Source organism: Puntigrus tetrazona, chromosome 17 (genome assembly GCF_018831695.1).
Source record: "Puntigrus tetrazona isolate hp1 chromosome 17, ASM1883169v1, whole genome shotgun sequence".
NCBI lineage: Eukaryota > Metazoa > Chordata > Actinopteri > Cypriniformes > Cyprinidae > Puntigrus > Puntigrus tetrazona.
Genome location: NC_056715.1, coordinates 17791728 through 17809448, shown reverse-complemented (window position 1 = coordinate 17809448; position 17721 = coordinate 17791728). Strand labels below are relative to the sequence as shown.

General features: G+C 39.7%; 1 protein-coding gene across 1 annotated transcript; it reads left to right on the top strand.

The window, feature by feature from the left end:
* Positions 1-1291: 1291 nt before the first annotated feature.
* LOC122361798 (intraflagellar transport protein 43 homolog) lies at positions 1292-17236 on the top strand. Its single transcript, XM_043262799.1, has 9 exons — positions 1292-1753; positions 2419-2520; positions 6982-7052; positions 9777-9812; positions 10539-10585; positions 15138-15210; positions 15283-15358; positions 15516-15578; positions 16575-17236. The coding sequence occupies exons 1-9, from the start codon at positions 1709-1711 to the stop codon at positions 16683-16685; spliced, it is 624 nt and encodes a 207-aa protein (XP_043118734.1). The 5' UTR covers positions 1292-1708; the 3' UTR covers positions 16686-17236.
* The last annotated feature ends 485 nt before the right edge of the window (positions 17237-17721 follow it).

The window sequence follows — 17721 nt, the reverse complement described above, 5'->3', positions numbered from 1 at the left end:
TTCTCAGCTGCACGCAGAAGCGCTCTCTGACCGCTGGGTTTCTAAAGCTTGCGCTCCTCCTGCTGGAGGTTCGGTTCTGATTCATCGACATAAGCTTCTATACCTCACTTAAAGCATGCGATACACACACCGTGTTCGTGTTGCATTGCAAAGCACTTCTTCTGCTGCCGTGGTTTGGTGATATGGGGAGGTTTAGGAGTGGGTAATTACAGATTTAAAAAATACACGTGCAACGTAAAAACATGCACGTGCGCGATTGCATCCATGTAAGTGGGAGCTAGTTTTATGTAGAGGAGAGCAGGGTGATAATAGGTCCAAATTAAATACGCACACACATTTTAGGATGGAAACAATCACTCTGGGTCTAAAATAAGATCAAAAGAGGATCCAGCTCCCCACCAACCAAATGAGGACATATAGGTTTAGATAATAGAACGGATGGATGGACGACTTCTTAAATGTTTTATTTAAGGATACAGTTCATGTCGATGTCGAAGAAAGCAAAAAGAACAGCGCAACTGACCTTTCGGACTTTCAGACGAAATGCAATTTCATCAAAGCTACAGCGGTCAGTTTACAAACCCAAGGAACATTTACAGAACAAAATCAGGTTCAAAACAAAGGATAAAATCAAAATGATGTTTGGTCTTAAATTAACAACATGTAATGTAGAACTACAGGAGGGGTTAGCCACTGGCTCAACTTAACCCAGGACCAGTAAAATGATTCAATCTTTAAATATGTGTGATCATATCATCAGCGTGTAGAAACCTCCCAGCAGGCTCATATCATCTCACTACTTGCTTACAGATCCAGATGAACGCCGGTCTTCATAATTATCAAAACGCAGGACTTTATTTCAAGTCATTCACAACTATATTCACGTAATGAGTATAGTTTCAATATTAAGTAGATCTTTAGATGAAGCCATCAGTTGGCAGTATGAGCAAAGAAACGCTCCGATCTTCATTCAGATTTCACTGTACATGACATTCTCGAGTTTGCATGAAGTAACCGATGTCAAGTTACAGTGAGACTTGCATTTCAACATCTCTATATATGGCAAGATCCAAGTGGCTTAAATCAACATGCACAGGCAACGTCCTAAACAATATAAAACCCCAGATGGCTGGCATGCAACCAACTATCCCTTAAAAAACAAAAATAAACAATACGCCATGAGTGCATGTCAAAGCCCTCAATGTCCGCTTACTGTCCCACGGACAGGCCCAGAAATCACCCACGATCACACCACATTCTCTCAGGGACAGTTCTTTTGCTTTCCGTTATGTGTATTTAAATTGCTATACTCTGCTAATATGATCTTGAGTTTTAGAAAAAATGATGAGCAAAGAAAGAAAGAAATTGTATGTCTATGACAAGTCCTAAAACTTAACCACTGAACACCAAGTAGGCTAAAGAAAGGATGAACAATAAAGATGAGTTTGCATTATTTCTTAATATTCCCATATTTCATATCTCTCTTTCATATATATTTCATATAGCCTATAAGAAGGACGAACACGCATCAAATCCTGGGCAACTTTACATGTAGATCAAATAGGCTACATAAGAACGCAAAAAAGAAGAAACCCCCCCTCAAAAAAATAGTTTTTGCTTGAAAATCGCGCATTTGTGTCCAACGATGGAGACGTGACGAAGCTCGGGGGCGACGTGACGTCACTTCCGGGACGCGGCTCCGTTAGAAATGGACGACGGTCTTCAGCTGGCGGACGGCGGATTCGCTAAAAATGTGAGTCGAACAGCCTTTAAGCTCTTTCCGAGATTCGCGCGGCTCCGTGAACGGTAAGACGCGAGCAGGCACCTCACAGGAAGCCCCTCGAGCCGAGACTCTGAGCCCGTGCTTCAGGACAGCTGCGCGTGATGTCCTGCAGGTCACTCAACTAAGACGAGCGGAAAGAACACGAGTTAGTGCTGTCTGTGTGATGAAGGGGACGCGCGCTTTGCGTTTCTTCCTCTTCTGTCGCGTGTAAACAGAGCGCGCGCGTCGTGTTGCTATAGCAACAGTAATGGCGTCGGCGTGGACCACGCTGACATCCAGATACAACACAGTACTAAATATATGTTTACATCAGAAATTAAGGAAGTACAGCAAATACTGCCAATATATATATATATATATATATATATATATATATATATATATATATATATATATATATATATATATATATATATATATATGTATGTATATATGTATTTGAATACTTTCCGTATACTTGTTGTTGCAGTAATGTAAATGTGAGCATTGAATGTCCTCAGTGCTCATGACATTTTGTGATTGTTCTAAAGCAAGCTACGTTTTCTTTTAGCAAAATATAATTCCTTTCGCGTTCATTCTGGGATGTAGAGCAGCTTGCTGTTGCCAGATTGCCTGACTGTGATGATATCGATTAGGTTGCCAGATCAGGCAGAAGAGCTCGCCAGGCAGCCGAGATGATGAGCGCTGAAGACTCTCGTCAGAGGAGATCATCTTCATCAGTCAGTAACTCAGCAGAGGTCAGTTCACATCTGGACTGAAGAACATGCTCCATGTTTCTTCACACAGACATGTCTTCTTTTCCAGTCCGCATCAGTTAAGATGTCATTGTGTAGCTGATTATCACGTTTATAATAAATAATAAAGGTGCGCCCTGCGTTAATGAACAATAGGGATGTAGACTGACAATACTTTGCAATACAAAATGCAACAATATGCATCATGGATAGTTCAAAAATATAGTTTGGACATTTAATTCAGGTTTTTATTCACATATATAAACATGTGTCGAACAGAATTCTGGCTGTTTAGTTAAGCAGAACGATAAATATTTCTATCCTGGTGGTAAAAGTTTGTCACAGTTCAGTATGTGTATATATACTGTGTGTGTGTATATATATATATATATAAGTTCAGAGCGTAAATATTTTTTCTGGTGGTTTTTGTCACAGTTCAGTATGTGTATATATACCATGTAGGGCTGTATTTTATTGATTTATTTTAATCAGGAAGTCAGTTTTGTCAAAAAGTGTTGTTAAAACCAACACTTAAGCATGTCAAGATGGGTGTGAAAATATATATTCAGTTTTAATGCATGCTTCACACACTTAACCCACGGCTGATGCAGTAAAAGGCTGTTCTCGAGGCGAGTGAGGCGCTATTAAAGCCATGAGCGCTGGTTTATTCTGGCGTGCGCTATTTTAAGGAGCTTTCCCTCGGTGAACTTTCTCCCTTACACATTAACTAAGGATTGTTCGAGGCATATTTGCTGAGGTCTCGCAGCGTTACTGCAGGGCATCGGCATCCGTGGCATGCCATCTTTGGTTTGTCCCCAAGAGCGCCGAGAGCCGTACGTGAATTCTGCTCGGAATTCTAGCTATGTTTTTTTTTTTCTGTAAACTTTCCAAATTAGGCTGCGTTTTCCGACGTAAAACCAGGATTCTCAAGTCCCCCGTGACCTCGCATCTACATGAAATGCATTTTTCCGGCATGAAGAGTGACAGGCCTGTTTTCCATGTCCTGATAGTCAGTGTTTAATTTTGCTCCTTCTTTAAATATGTATTACATTCCCCTTTCACGACACCGATGCTTTTGATAAATTCACCCTTTGATCATCGGTCGTTGAAATAATTGATTTAAATACAGAGCAGTTCTTCCTGCTCCTTAAAGCTTAATAGAGATACCATCTTTTTGAATATTTGTTTCGAGGTTTTAGGGGTCTTTGGTCTCATTAATTATTTATTATCAAATAGCAAAATCTCCTCACGTTATGTTTCATAAAGCCTGATTTTAATGTGGTATCTCAGAGTGGCTTCTTTGCACTTTTGACTGAATTACCTGGCAACTTATAATTAAACAAACAACTAACAGTGAATAATATCTAATATAAATAGTAGTAGTTAACATTTACCTATAGTATTTGGTATTGGGAAGCAGTGTGTGTTAATGATGGTGATTTTAGTTACGTTCTTCCACCATGTCAAGAGTCTTTTGGCACAACTTTTAGGGCATCATTTCTTTTCAGTAACGTCTTGTGAGATGCGGCCAACGAATGCATTGAACAGCATTATCACGGGAAATCCCTTAAAGGGACAGTTCACCCAGAAGTCAAAGGCAGGAAACAGAGCCAAAAATCATCAAAAGTATTTTTTTCATTATGATTTGTCGCAAGTTGCCACTTTCACCAAACATTTTGAGTACTTTCAGGCCGTGGAGCCGAGTTTCTTAAAATAATTTTTTTTTTGGCCGAATTCAAATTGGCCAACATGGGAAAATTGGGTTGTGTTCGTTCAGTATGCCGCTTTGAATCTAAATAGACCCGTCTGGAGGTTTTTGCCCAAAGAGATCATATGCTGTAAGCAACAGCAGATCTCCTGACCACTAGATGGCGCTCTCCTCGTGATTTCAGGAATCAGAGGAATTTTATTTCTAGCCCTTACAGTTCAAAAATCATAAACATGAGTGAAACTAATGAATGCATCGGTGCTTACCTCCTAAAAACTATATATAAAGACCAGGTTCACTATCAGCTAACGGCAGCGCAAACCCTTTACCGTAAAAAACCCCAACTGTTTACAAAGGTTTTACTAAAGACATGATGAGAAGGTGTGCACAGTCATTTATGCGTCTTTCTTCATTGCATATGCGTTCTTATTTGTATGCCAGTTATATCAAAAGCATGAAACGTCATGTCTTGCCACAACTCACAGTTCTTACCATAACTGCATTCGTTCCTTCTCTTTGCTTTTTTTTATGGATCGTTTAAAACTAACTTTATAAAAAAGTAATCTAAAAGTAGTCAGAATACATTAGCTAAAACGAGTAACCTAGCTACAATTTCTTTTAGCATGTAGCTTGTAAACCGTAACGGACTACAGTCTGTAAGAGATCGACCCAGCGCTGTCTTCAGGGATTTCATTCACTTCCCTTGTTCTCTCTCCGCTTTCAATGAGTCGCACGAAATGACTCGTTGACTCGAAGCATCTTGTTTGAGGCGGTACGCGCCGCATCCCAACCCCCCGCCGCCATCTCTCAGGATTTACCAATGGCCCTTGTGAAGGAGCCCAGGAACGGAAGTTCATTTGCTCTGCTGTGTTTTTTATGTTGAAAGTAACTGAATTCCTGCAGGCCTCTGGCTTGTTTTGCAGACCCAATTTGGTAATGAGAAATGCATCTGTTTTTTTTTTCTTGCGGCTTGCCCACCCTTGTTGCGCCCCGAGGAATTCTGTCAGTTTAAAGCTCACAGAACCGCCGCCGTAACCCAGCTGACTATTTTCAGAATGAAAGAATGATTTTTTTTTTCCCCTGTGAAGCTATTTTGGGTCATGTATGGCCAGAGCGGTTCCCACACTTACATACCACTCAGACCCCTCCAGAGCTCTCCCGGGGTCCTGCACTCCTTCAATAAATCTAACTATATTATCCATATTAATCATATCGTCTATATTGTATTACAGCTTATTATATAAAGTTGGCTGCCTACATCCAGTGCATGTCTAACCATATCCTCCATATCAATATATTCCAGTTGTTATCATTGCAGTGGGTGGGTGCTTCTGTTTAACAGACTAAAACACGTCAAATAAAGCACATCTATAAAAAAACGTGGCTCACGCGGCTCCGGGGGGTGAATAAAGGCCTCCTGCGGTGAAACCATATGACTTTGTAATATAAATATCAAATAATAAACACTTTTCTCTGAGAGCTGCTCTGGATTGATGACGTATGTGTGGAGATATACTAGTCTGGCAAAGTTTTCTTTAAAGGAGCAAAGGAAGTGAAATTTTCAAATTTTAGCAAAACAACCCATTTCCTTCTCTTTGCTAAGTTCTCAGTAAGATATATATATTTCTTTTCATATTTTTTTTACGAAACTTAATTTTGTAGTTCTAATTTGCAGCATTATGGTTTGCATACACCCTACATCATCCACTGGAACAGCTGCTTATGACGGCTAGATAAAATGACAGAAAAGTGTATTATGTATGATGTATGGGGGTGTAATGATAAATCAGTTAATGGAGCAATTCTTTGATTTTCCTAAAGCAACACAATTCTTTCTTGAATCCATTCTAAACGTAGTTTTCAACAGCAGATGGCACTCTAGGCTAGTTTTTACCGTTCACGAAGAAGACTACTTGTGCATTTAACTGAGTGGATAAATATACTGCACCTCAGGTTTTTACTTAAGAGGTAAGATTAATGTAAACGACTGTGAACACTCTTTTTGAACTGGATGAAGTGGATATTTTAAGAAAACTGTGTGTGTGTGTGTGTGTGTAAACTGAAAGCAAGCAGTTTTCAAATCATGCATCAGGTAAATAGATTTATCATCGCACCACTATTCATATTGTCATAACTGTTCAAGGAGGCAGACAGGTAGATGTAATTGATATTTGGACAGATAGACATGTATAAGGATGTTTATCTTACATGGATTCGCTGCAGGAGGCCTTTATTCACCCACTGGAGCCGAGTGAGGCACGTTGTACTATGGATGCACTTTACTGGACATGTTTTGGACTGTTGAACCACCCCCTCCAATGAAAACTCTTGTAATAGCCAGGTCCATTTTCAGCATAACTCTGATTGGATTTGTCTGAAAGAAGGCACCAAAGATCGCCTTTGGGAGAGTACATCACAGGCTAATTTTGAGATTTTGGGTGAACAACGGTAAGTTTCATTTTCTCCTGTCAAACAAGGGCCTGGGACACTATTGTCATCACGTGGAACAACTAATCAGGCGGTGTGCGTACAGTACTCGGGATAAATCAGCTTCAAACGCACAGTACACAGACACTCATTAAAACCCAAGTGTACGGAAAATAGTCATCACGGAAAATCATTAGACGTCTGTTTTGTAGCACGCGCCTGTCTTGATCTTGAAGCTGTTGTTTCGGGACACTTTATTAGTAAGCTGTGGTTTATGTTTTTGGACTTTGAGTTAAAGCGGTGAAGTCTGACTGTGTGTCTGATCTCAGGGACCTCCACCGAAGCCGGCCCGTCGGCAGGGAGGATGGGCGGAGGAGAGCTCCGGAACCGGTTCTGCCAAGTGAGTCTTCCTGAGAAGTTCATTACGAAATGGGAGAATGCTCCACACACTGCCCTTTTTCATAAAACCTTACTAAACAGCAGTGTTTCAGTTCAGCGTTTTAAGTGATGCATCCATTTCATAATTCTTCTCTCATCGTGGTTTTATTATTTCTTTGCTGTAGTTCTTTTCAACAGCGTTGGTATAATTTTATATCCACTCTCATCTATTTTTAACCTTTAAAACAGTTTATAGTGAATCCATCATCAGCGCTGTAGGGTTTGCTGTGGGCCCCTAAAATCCCATTAGCTCTGGTCCCTGTTGCAGTGAGGGCCAGTCGCCACGTGATGGTGTCATTTCCTGTTAAATGAGTTTAGCTGGACCGACAAGAATCATTATGATCACTCATACTGCCAGCGTTTCTTTCAGTAATTCACCTGTAAACACTAACGTAAGAACACAGAAACGCCCATATTTTGGACATATTTTCAGCATTCTGAATTAATTCAATCCAGCTACAAATTCTGAATGTATATGTACCAAACATATAATTTCTGTACATGCAGAGAGCAGCGTTTACCTGATACTTCCTGTTAATCTTCAGTGTCGCATGATCCTTCAGAAATCATACTAATATGCTGAAAGGTTTCTAATTTTGAGCAGTGTTTAAGAGAGTTGTCCTTCATGAAACCGTCATGAATTGTATTTTTTAGGATTCACAGATGAATAGGTCTATATAAAACCTTTTCTTTCGAAATCTTGAACATACCACTAATAAAAATAAATAGTACCATCAATCAATAATGTTGGACTTCAAATGCTAGTCAATTTAATGTTTAAATAAATAAATACAAGTAACATTTGATGTTTTACAACACGTTTTACATTTATGGTGTATAAAAACCTTTGCATGTCATTAACTGATGCAATATTCATTTCATATGTGTTGATAAAGTTAATATGTCTTAAGTCACTGTAAATATATCAAAACATTTGTGCATTTTTTTAAATCAGTTTTGTGTAAATATATAAACTTCAAATAAATCATGGTCAGCGTTAGCGCTGGAAATGCATCAGCTCAACAGAAGTAAATGTGCTTGATGTACACCGTGAACACACTCTACACGGAGCGGAGAAATGTTAGCATGTTAACACTGTCTTTGGCTCGGATAGCGAGGAATGAACAAACTCCACACGTCTCTCAGGAAAGGTCAAAGTGTCACTTCTGCACGTCTGCCAAACTTATCTTGATTCTCTCGGCTGGGAGGTGTTAAAGGGCTTCTCGACGCATTGATTCTCCTTCTGAAACAAAGTAATCGTCCCCTCTGAAGAAGACAAGGACTTTTTCTTCATCTCAATGTCACCCCTTGTGCTCAATCACCGGCGCTCTGTTCCCGCTAATCCCACAGCAGAAATCCCGGGATTTGCAGATCTATCACTCCTAATTGACACTAAATGATCTGTCAGTTTATTGATGAAGCTTTGAAGCCAAGTTGTCACAATATATTTTATCCCGAACAACTTTTTCCAGACAGTTTTCCCGTGTTTATAGCGCTGCGTTACATGGGTCTTAATGGAAAGTGCCGTAATGGGTGTTTAGCGGCTCGTGAGAGGAGCCGGACGCGCTAATACCTGATTATCAGCATCTGATGACTGTTTATTACCCTGCACTGCTGCTAAGGTTACAGAAGCTCAATTTGACACAGAAATGCAGTATCCAAGCTTTTGGGAAATGATGAACACGGTTCAATCTCTGAATGCGCAATAGATTCAGGATATCGGCGATTTATAAAACCAGATTGCATCTTTTAATTGTGAAATATCTTCGGGTTAGCGTAGAGCATTGACTTGGGTGCCGTGATTATATCGAGGACTTCGTGAGATCCATTAGGTGGCGCTCAACACCAGCAAAAATCAACCCTGTACATATGACTGGAGAAAATCAACATTTTATGGAAGCTTACTTCAATAAAACAAATTGTTTGCATTATGTGTTTTTTGTTGAGAGTTTATGGTTTGTATAGTCTGATATAGTGAGAATATATGAAGGAAAAGATGGAATCTGATCAATTTGCTTTGGACTCAACCTAAGATAAATAAATATATTGTAATTGAAATCAATGAGATCTTTATAACAGTGCAGCAGATACTGATATAAAATTACATAAACATTAGTCATCACTTTATATCTCTAATATCATGTTTTAGAAAGACGAGCTTTAAATGATTCGAGTATGCAATTCAATGCTGATTGAGGGCTGAAGAAGTAAAGGCTCCTCAGAAGACGTGAGATGTTTCAGAGGCTCCTCAAAAGATCCTGATGATTTGAGACCTCTCTAAAAAAAAAAAAAAAAAAAAAGTTATTCTGATGTTTACTTGATCAAAATAGTCAAGATTGGACAGAAAGAAGACTGAAGCTGGACGTTTGTACAGTTAAACGAAAGGAGCTTTTACTATCACTCTAAACTATCAGAGATGACATTGAGGAGATTGTGTGACACTTTTAACAGCAAAGTTTTATCATGCTAATTATTTTCAAGACCTAAATATGCTACAATAGGCCTCGTAGATGTAATGCTGTATACCTGTAAGGGTCTAATGTGTCCTTTCAGAGCTTGAAACAGCGTGCGGATGATCTTTAAAGAGTAAAATGTTGTCATTCCAGCCGGTTAAATGATGCAGTGCTGTTTATGAGAGCAGGTTACAGCAGACCAGCCGATTGGTGATTTGTGATGTCCTCCACAGGTCTGGACGCCGGCCGGCCGCTGAAGAGCTGGAGGAGTGAGTTTCCACCTTTACTGTCTCAGTTTGACACGCAGTGATTAGAAGCGGAAATCTCAAGAAACGGGAACGTTTTGTTTATGCTCTTGATTTAAGGAGGAAATTACCACCGTACTGAAATTGTCCTTGGTTAATGCAAGAACAATCACTCTGATTAAAAGACGTGATGGTGGAGTTGACATAGGGACCAGATCACTGGTGCAAACCGTATATCACAATACACACGGTATAGTTGTAGCGATCAGCTGAACGCTGTTTTATTTGCCCATTCATTTTGCTAAAGATTGTTGTTAAACTAGATAGTTCTTGTCTTGTGACCGGCAAGTATTTCCTTATTTAACAGTAATCATTCATTCTGAATCAATCAATTCTGAAGCCATAATTAAATGTATATTTTCTGAGCTGTATCTCTCATCTCAAATTGGGACTCTCGGAAACTGGACCGAAGTGTGTGCGTGCGTGTGTGTGTGTGTGTGTGTGTGTGTGTGTGTGTGTGTGTGTGTGTGTGTGTGTGTGTGTGTGTGTGTGTGCGTGCGTGTGTGTGTGTGTGTGTGTGTGTGTGTGTGTGTGTGTGTGTGTGTGTGTGCGTGCGTGCGTGCGTGCGTGCGTGTGTGTGTGTGTGTGTGTGTGTGTGTGTGTGTATGTGCGTGCGTGCGTGTTACTCTTGGATGCAGTATTTGTCCCTGATCTCCTGTGTTTAACATGTTGTCTGTTCCCTGTCTGAAGCCGGCGACTGAGGCCACAAACCCCCGAGGGCTCTGACAATGAAAGTGGTGAGTAGATGACTCCTCTCTGGTTCACTTCAAACACACTCCACAGCTTTCAGGATCCAGACAGAACCCGAGCTAATGGCTGATCATTTATTGTGTGACGTTCCAGAAGGGTACTGGATAAAGCGGCTCGTTCAGGAATCGTCCAGCTGCTGTGATTGATCAAGTCTACACGTTCATAAACGCTATTTCACGCGACACAGAAACACTTACGGCGCACTAAGCTTAAAACGCCTGAAAGCGTGAGGTTCCTGTTGAACTTAACTTTCAGCAAAAGTCCAGCGGATGATGCATTTTAATGTTGACAGCCTCAGGACTTTGGGTACTTCTCCATTTTTGTATTCCCAAGCCCAGTGCATTGTGGGTGTTGAAGTTCGACTACCTTGTTTCATCGCATCCCATCTTTATTTTCTCTAGTCTCCTAACACTGTTTTAAAAATACATATATTTCTACTGCATAGACAGAAAGGTTTGATTAAAACATAGGGAGTCAGTTTCAGAAATATTACTACACCAAACCAGTTAAGACCTACTTTACCTCCTTAAATGTCGTCATCATATCCCAGAGTTATTATTGATACGCTTGAAATAAAATAACCTGTATAAAAAGCATCTCAGCTGGTTGCTTTCTAAAAACATGCTAAAATAGCTTAACTAATCTAAACAACACATTTATTACAGCATTTATTAGTTAGTTAAGAGCCATTAATAGTTAGTTCACAGTGCGTTAACTAGTGTTAACAAACACAATTTTAATAATGCATTAGTAAATTATTAAATTACCGAGATTTAATAATGCTGTAGAAGAACTGATCGTTCTAATGAACCTTATTGTAACTTAAAATGAGCATGTAAAAGTGCTTAAACTAATAAAAAGCACAAAAATTCTAAAACTTTCATTAAGCTTTTTTTTTTAAGTCTAAAATATTAAATAAAGCTAAATATGTATAATACTTAATAACAGTCCATATCAAATGAATCATCCTATAACTAGTGCTTTTGATAAATTCACATTATTGTAGATGTTTCTAAGGTTTTGCGATGCAGTTGCTAGGGTGTTTACGCTGGTTGCTACGCGGTTTCTTACTGCTCAAAAACACCTCAGATCTTCCTTTTTCTTTGGGTCCTTCCTTTAAAACAATCTGTGGAATGTGATCATCCACGATGTGAAAACAGACGTGATTATTACCATCGTTAATATTATCGATGTCAGTAATCTAGTCACACTATGCATGTTGCGTGCTCTAGTGTAGGTTCTGCTTTACCAAGTATTAATATAACGGCTCTGAACTTGACATCATGATCTTTTTTATTCTTTCACGAAAAAGCTGCTCAAACTCATGAATACATCAGAACGTAATGTGATCTCAGAAAGGCGTGACACGTGACTTTTTGATCGAATCAGCATCAGAAAGCGGTTTCTGGCGCTTTGACATCACTGTCGATTCCCTCCCGACCTCGGGTCACAGGTGGCACGGCGACCTCATTTAAAACCCGTTGTTTTCTCTCACCTCCTAATCATGGCGTTTGCATACCGAGAGCTTTACCTCGCCGCCGCTTCACATTGAACCCTGGCCCGTTTGTGTCGATGGTGCATTATTCGTAAAAGTTGAGATCCAGTGGAGCGTTTGCGAAGGCTGGACGTAGAGGCTTTTTGATGTCATTGCACTAAGACCATTAAATTTGACTGGGGGTTCGCGGGGGCCCGAATCTGCTGAACGCACTGCTTTAGAAATGAGGAGACGGTGTCACCTCGCGCTCATGAATATGAAGCAGCGCTCGTGCGCGCCTGCATTTATTTGTATATCAGGAACACAGATGAATCTTGTCAGCGACTAAACGAGGCTGGCATTTTTAATTAGCTTTAATTAAAAATGAGAGAAAAGGAAGAAGTTATCAATGTAGGATAACGGGGCTTGTTATGAGGGTCAGGGAGATGGAACTGAACGTGGCTTTTGTGACAGGATTCGGAAAGTCTGAGAGAGAATTAAAAATTACTTTTAAGCTGAACATGATTATCTCCTTGAGACTTTGAGGAGGAGCGTTTAAAAGCGTCGTAAGGTACTGAGGCAGAGGAGAATTTTCTTGTGCGAACCGAGAGCTCAGTGAAATAATACTGGTCATAAAATATTTTATAAATAAGTCTTTCAGTGTAATGAAAAAATACTGTTTTGCGCAATATATGCTACTGTTAGTCTCTTTTGCTCATCAAGTATGCATTTATTATTTACAGAATCAAAAATACAGTAAAAAATAGTAATACTGTTAAATATTTCAACGTTTTTCTACGTGCATATGTAGTAAAATGTAATTTGTTTCTCTGATGTCGTCTTTATGTCACACGATCCTTCAGAAATCATACTAATATACTAATTTATTCAGTGCTGAAAACCTTAGTGCCGCTGATTTTTTTTTTTACTTTTTGTCCTCCACTGATCGATAGTTTAGAGTTGTTGCTTTTTTGAATCCGTCAGAGCTCTTTTGGAGCAGGCTAACCGTAGATGCATGCTTCTGCTGCTTCGGCTCCGTTCTGCTTTTTGATTTTGATCAAGTAAGTGTCAAAATAACCTCAGTAATATTTACTTGATACAGATCACCAGGATCTTCTGAGGAGCCTTCGTTCGCAGAAGCTTTATTTCAGTTTTCCTCATACTGTTTCTCTGCTCTTTTCCCAATTAAAACACTTCCTTTAAATAATGCGATGATGTTTGTGGACGAATTCTTAAAAAAGTGCTGAATGCGAAGTGAACGTGAGCTTGTTTTAGTAGTTATTGTTCCTGTCGTGTTTGAACAGGTTTGAGCGGTCCTTGCGACCAAAGTTTTGTTCATGTTTTATTTATCAGCCTCTGCTTTAATTAACGGAGCTTTTCTTTTACTTTCTTAGCGCTGTCAGACTGTGCTTGACGGCGATCGTGTAAACGTGTGCTCTCACGGCACACCTGAACGCACTCCAGCAAAAGTCTGTCCAAAAAGAGGAGAAGGGCTGTGAAAGTTTGTCCTTCTTTGGGAGCGCTGCCACGCTCTGTCCTGTCGAGTTTTGCCAATTAAAGCGGGTTCCCACTGTTCCGGGCAGCGGGCATGCGGCTCTTGGCACCGCGGCTCCTGCCAGGGCGCGCCGTGACTTCCGACCCCACACAGATGGGCTCGCAGGCAGGCCTGCGCGCCTGGAGCCCGGCCCGGCCCGAATGGACACGGAGGTCGCCGCTCTGGCCTGAAGGGTCCTGAGGGTGGCTGCCGCTGACAGGGCCCAAATGCTCGGCGCCGGGACGAGCGCAAGTGTGTGTCGGGGTGGGGGGGTGCTTTCTGGGGAGCCCCTGGCCGGAGCGCCACCTCACAGCGGGAAGAGATACTGTCTTGATCACTGAATATTCATGGCCGCCTGGTCGCCGTGACAGGGGGCAGCGCGGAAGAGGATGTCAGCGCGAGAGTGAGAGAAACGCAGAGAGGGAGGAAATCAAACGCCAGTTCACACACAATATAAACAGAGCCACGCCGAGGAGACAGACAGCATCTGTGATGATTGCGGGGATTGTGGGAAATGCTGCAACTCGCTGTAACACCCGGCGGTAGCTGCAGCATATGGCCGAGTGCGTCTCGAGAAAAACTTTATGCCGCTCGCGTGGTCGGTGTAAATGCATAATCAGGCTCCGAGATCAACAAAGCTGGCTTTGGCCAGGAAATCTATCTGACTGTAATAAGCACGTAATTGTCAGTTATAACAAGTTAGTATTTGCGGTAATGCTTTGTTTTAGCTAATATAGTTGCTTATTAGCGTGCATATTACTTAGATGTTAGCCGTTTATTAGTAGTAATGAAGCACATATTAATGCCTTATTCTACATCCCCAATCCTACCCAATGCCTAAACTTAACAACTACCGCGCTAACTATTAATAAGCAGCAATTAAGAAAGTACTGAGGGACAAGTTGTAGTTAATAAAGAATTAGAAAGTGTCCTCTATTCTCAAATTTGTTACCGTATTTGAAACACTACTGATCAATCATCGAATGAATGATTGACGCCCGCTGGTGTATTACAGAAAGTTTCTTATCTTAGCTCTTAACTTAAGATTAAATTAGGATTTTTTAGAAATTCGTATTTTACAGAAACAAATCTTAGCTGGATTGGTTGCTTTCTGTGGGGTCGTCCTAAGGTTTTTTGTCAAGTTAGGAGCTTCCTGTAATACCACTTTCCTATCGGTAGTTAAGATAGGAAAACCTTATTTTTGGGAGAACCTTTGCTTTGGAGTTCACGGCAGCACATTTCAAGTATTAGTTGTATTTATTGTTTATCTTATTTTGCTTAGGACATTTATTCATCAGCTGAGCTCTTTTACCGCATGTTTTTGGAGCGTTAACTCAATCACATGGTTGCAATCATCTTGGAATCACATAGATGGATTACTTTTAAAGACTTAAACATCTAAACCACGAAATGCACGTGTTCATTAGTAGCAGCTTGTCAAGCTCTTTTGGCCACGATAATATTATAATAGTTATATGAAGTGTCTTGTACTTTCTAACAAGATTTAACACGTTCCACCCACATCTTCTAGACATCCCAGTGATTCCAGACCTGGAGGAGGTTCAGGAGGAAGACCTCACCATGCAGATCGCCGCTCCACCCAGGTATCCTTCAGTCCAAACAATAGTCATCATCGAGAAAACAAGATACTTACACGAGAGGCTTTCTGTCTGCAGTATCCAGGTGAACAGAGTTATGACCTACAGAGACCTGGACAACGACCTTATGAAGTACTCAGCCTTTCAGACCCTGGTGAGACCCATCATTACCCATCATTCCTTTACAACAAACACAAAGCATGAAGTCACAGCCTAATTCATCCTTCATGTGCTTCAGCATCTGTGTTTTTGACTTCAGTATTCTCAGCGATGGCTTGACTCATGTTTTGGCTGTATTGAATGTTCCTCAGGATGAAGAGATTGACCTGAAACTGCTCACGAAGGTTTTAGCCCCGGAGCAGGAGGTGAGAGAGGTGAGCTCTTCTGGTAAATATAGCGTCTGTCCGGCTCTTTCTAGGCCGTGGAAGAGGGTCAGTCCAGCAGATTTATGAAACCACCAGCAGCATTCTTCACGGTGTGTTACAGGACAGTTCACCCAGAAGTCTTCATTCATACCTGTATGACTTATCATGTGGAGCACAAAAAGGATGTTTTGAAGAACTTTCTCTCTTTTACATAATGACAGTCCGTTGATGACAAGGACCAAAAACATCAAAATTATAATAATAAAAGCACAATAAAACTGCCTATAATTCATCCAAACGTGATTACTTTTATAAAAGTACATTTCTTGTGACGTTATCCAAACCGAGATATTAAACAATGTGTGAGTAATAATTTAATATCTGCGTATATGGAATATCAGTGTGTTTTTCAGCTTTTTGATAATATTTAGTTTATGTCTAAATCGTATGCATTTTTTTTTTTAAGGATTTTAAATGTTTAGAGAAATCATCATTTTAATCAACAGGCTCAAAATATAAAGGCATGTTTGACACATTTTAAACTAAAACTGCAATCGTTTAAATAGAGTTGAAACAGAACAAAAACAGAATAAAATAATAGTAAATAATTAACAGAAATGACAAAGTATATATAAATATATATGTGTGTGTGTATATATATATATACACTAAAAACCACTGTTTTTTCACAGTAAATAAATACAGTGTGAACATTTTTAAGTGATGACAAATAGTTGAAATCACAGTTTAAATGTAAAAGACGTTTGGAGAAACCTTCTCTCTTCTTTATGCAATGACATCAATCAAAATATTTAAAAATTTGAGTGCTGTATTCTCATTGTAAGAAAGTGAAATAAGCCCCACGAATCATAAAATCGACTTTATTCCTTCCTTCCTACGTTGTGCAGTCATTTAGAGATCGACTGACTTTATCACATTGTATGGAAATCAGATGCAGGTCAGAAGTGTTGGAGTGAAAGCAGCGTCTGTTGTGATGGTTTTCAGGAGGACGTGGGCTGGGATTGGGATCATCTGTTCACCGAGGTCTCCTCTGAACTCCAGACGGAATGGGATCAAGGAGAGCGGGAAGATCAGTCTCCACTTCCTGTGGCCTGAGGATGGATTTACACGTCGCGTGTTCAGATAGGAAAATATTGTTCACATTGAATGTGTCTCTTGACGATGGCGGTGCGTCGTCGCTTACTCTCTGTGTTTGTCGTGAAGGTTAACCTTGCAAACCCAGAAACATTGCTTTTCTTAACTGGATCAATCGGGAGACATTTGTCACCGCTTGTAGTATCTGGAAAAGGCTCAAATCCAAGGTTAATGAGCGGGAAAACTAAAATCCAGTTGATTGAGTTAAAATGAACTTTGCACATCCGAGCAAGCCGGCCTTATCGTTATTGACCACACCATCGACCATCCGAGCTCGTCCTGTTCTCACGAGCGTCTTTCCTGCGTTTCTGTCACACCGTGTGGATCAACACAATAACATGCTTCATTTCAGACAGAACATCAAATATATGCATTCGAATGTCACTATTAGAAAAATGTACGTTTTTATAATCATTAGTATATATCTTGTGTATCGTGTATTTGTTTTTAAATGGCTTAAAGGTTAAAAGAGGATCTATCATTATGATTGAAAATAAAAACAATTAAAAGTAGCACGTTGCACGTTGTCGTTATTAATAAGTAAAACTATTGTTTTTTAAATTGTTTTTAACAGCTTAAATGTAGCTAAATGTTTAACACACTGAAACACACTGAATCTGAAGTTCTTAAATTGCTAAAAACTAAACTGAAATATACATTTAATTCAGGGCAAAATATAAATATGAATAAAACTAATGCAAAAGCACATACACTTGCTAAACCTTAAATAATGCTAAAAAGAATTTAATATTATAATAGTTAATTAATAATACTAAAATAACATATTTAGCACTATAAATAAACACAGTGTGAACACTTTTTTAGGTTTTTTTAAATTAATAATTTAATCATAACATGGCACTTATTTTTCTTATTTAAAAAATGTGAATAAAAAATAATTCAAATGACAAAACATGACAGAAATGGCTAAAACTTTAATTAAAAATGTAAACAAAGTATAAAAGGTTATTCTGTTTCCTAATATGATTTAATAATT

Excerpts from the sequence above, each read along its gene's own strand:
- LOC122361798 (XM_043262799.1), top strand. The coding sequence starts at position 1,709 with ATGGACGACGGTCTTCAGCTGGCGGACGGCGGATTCGCTAAAAAT. Across the intron at positions 1,754-2,418 it reads ACGGCGGATTCGCTAAAAAT|GTTGCCAGATCAGGCAGAAG; the intron begins GTGAGTCGAACA and ends GATATCGATTAG. Across the intron at positions 15,211-15,282 it reads CAGATCGCCGCTCCACCCAG|TATCCAGGTGAACAGAGTTA; the intron begins GTATCCTTCAGT and ends TTCTGTCTGCAG.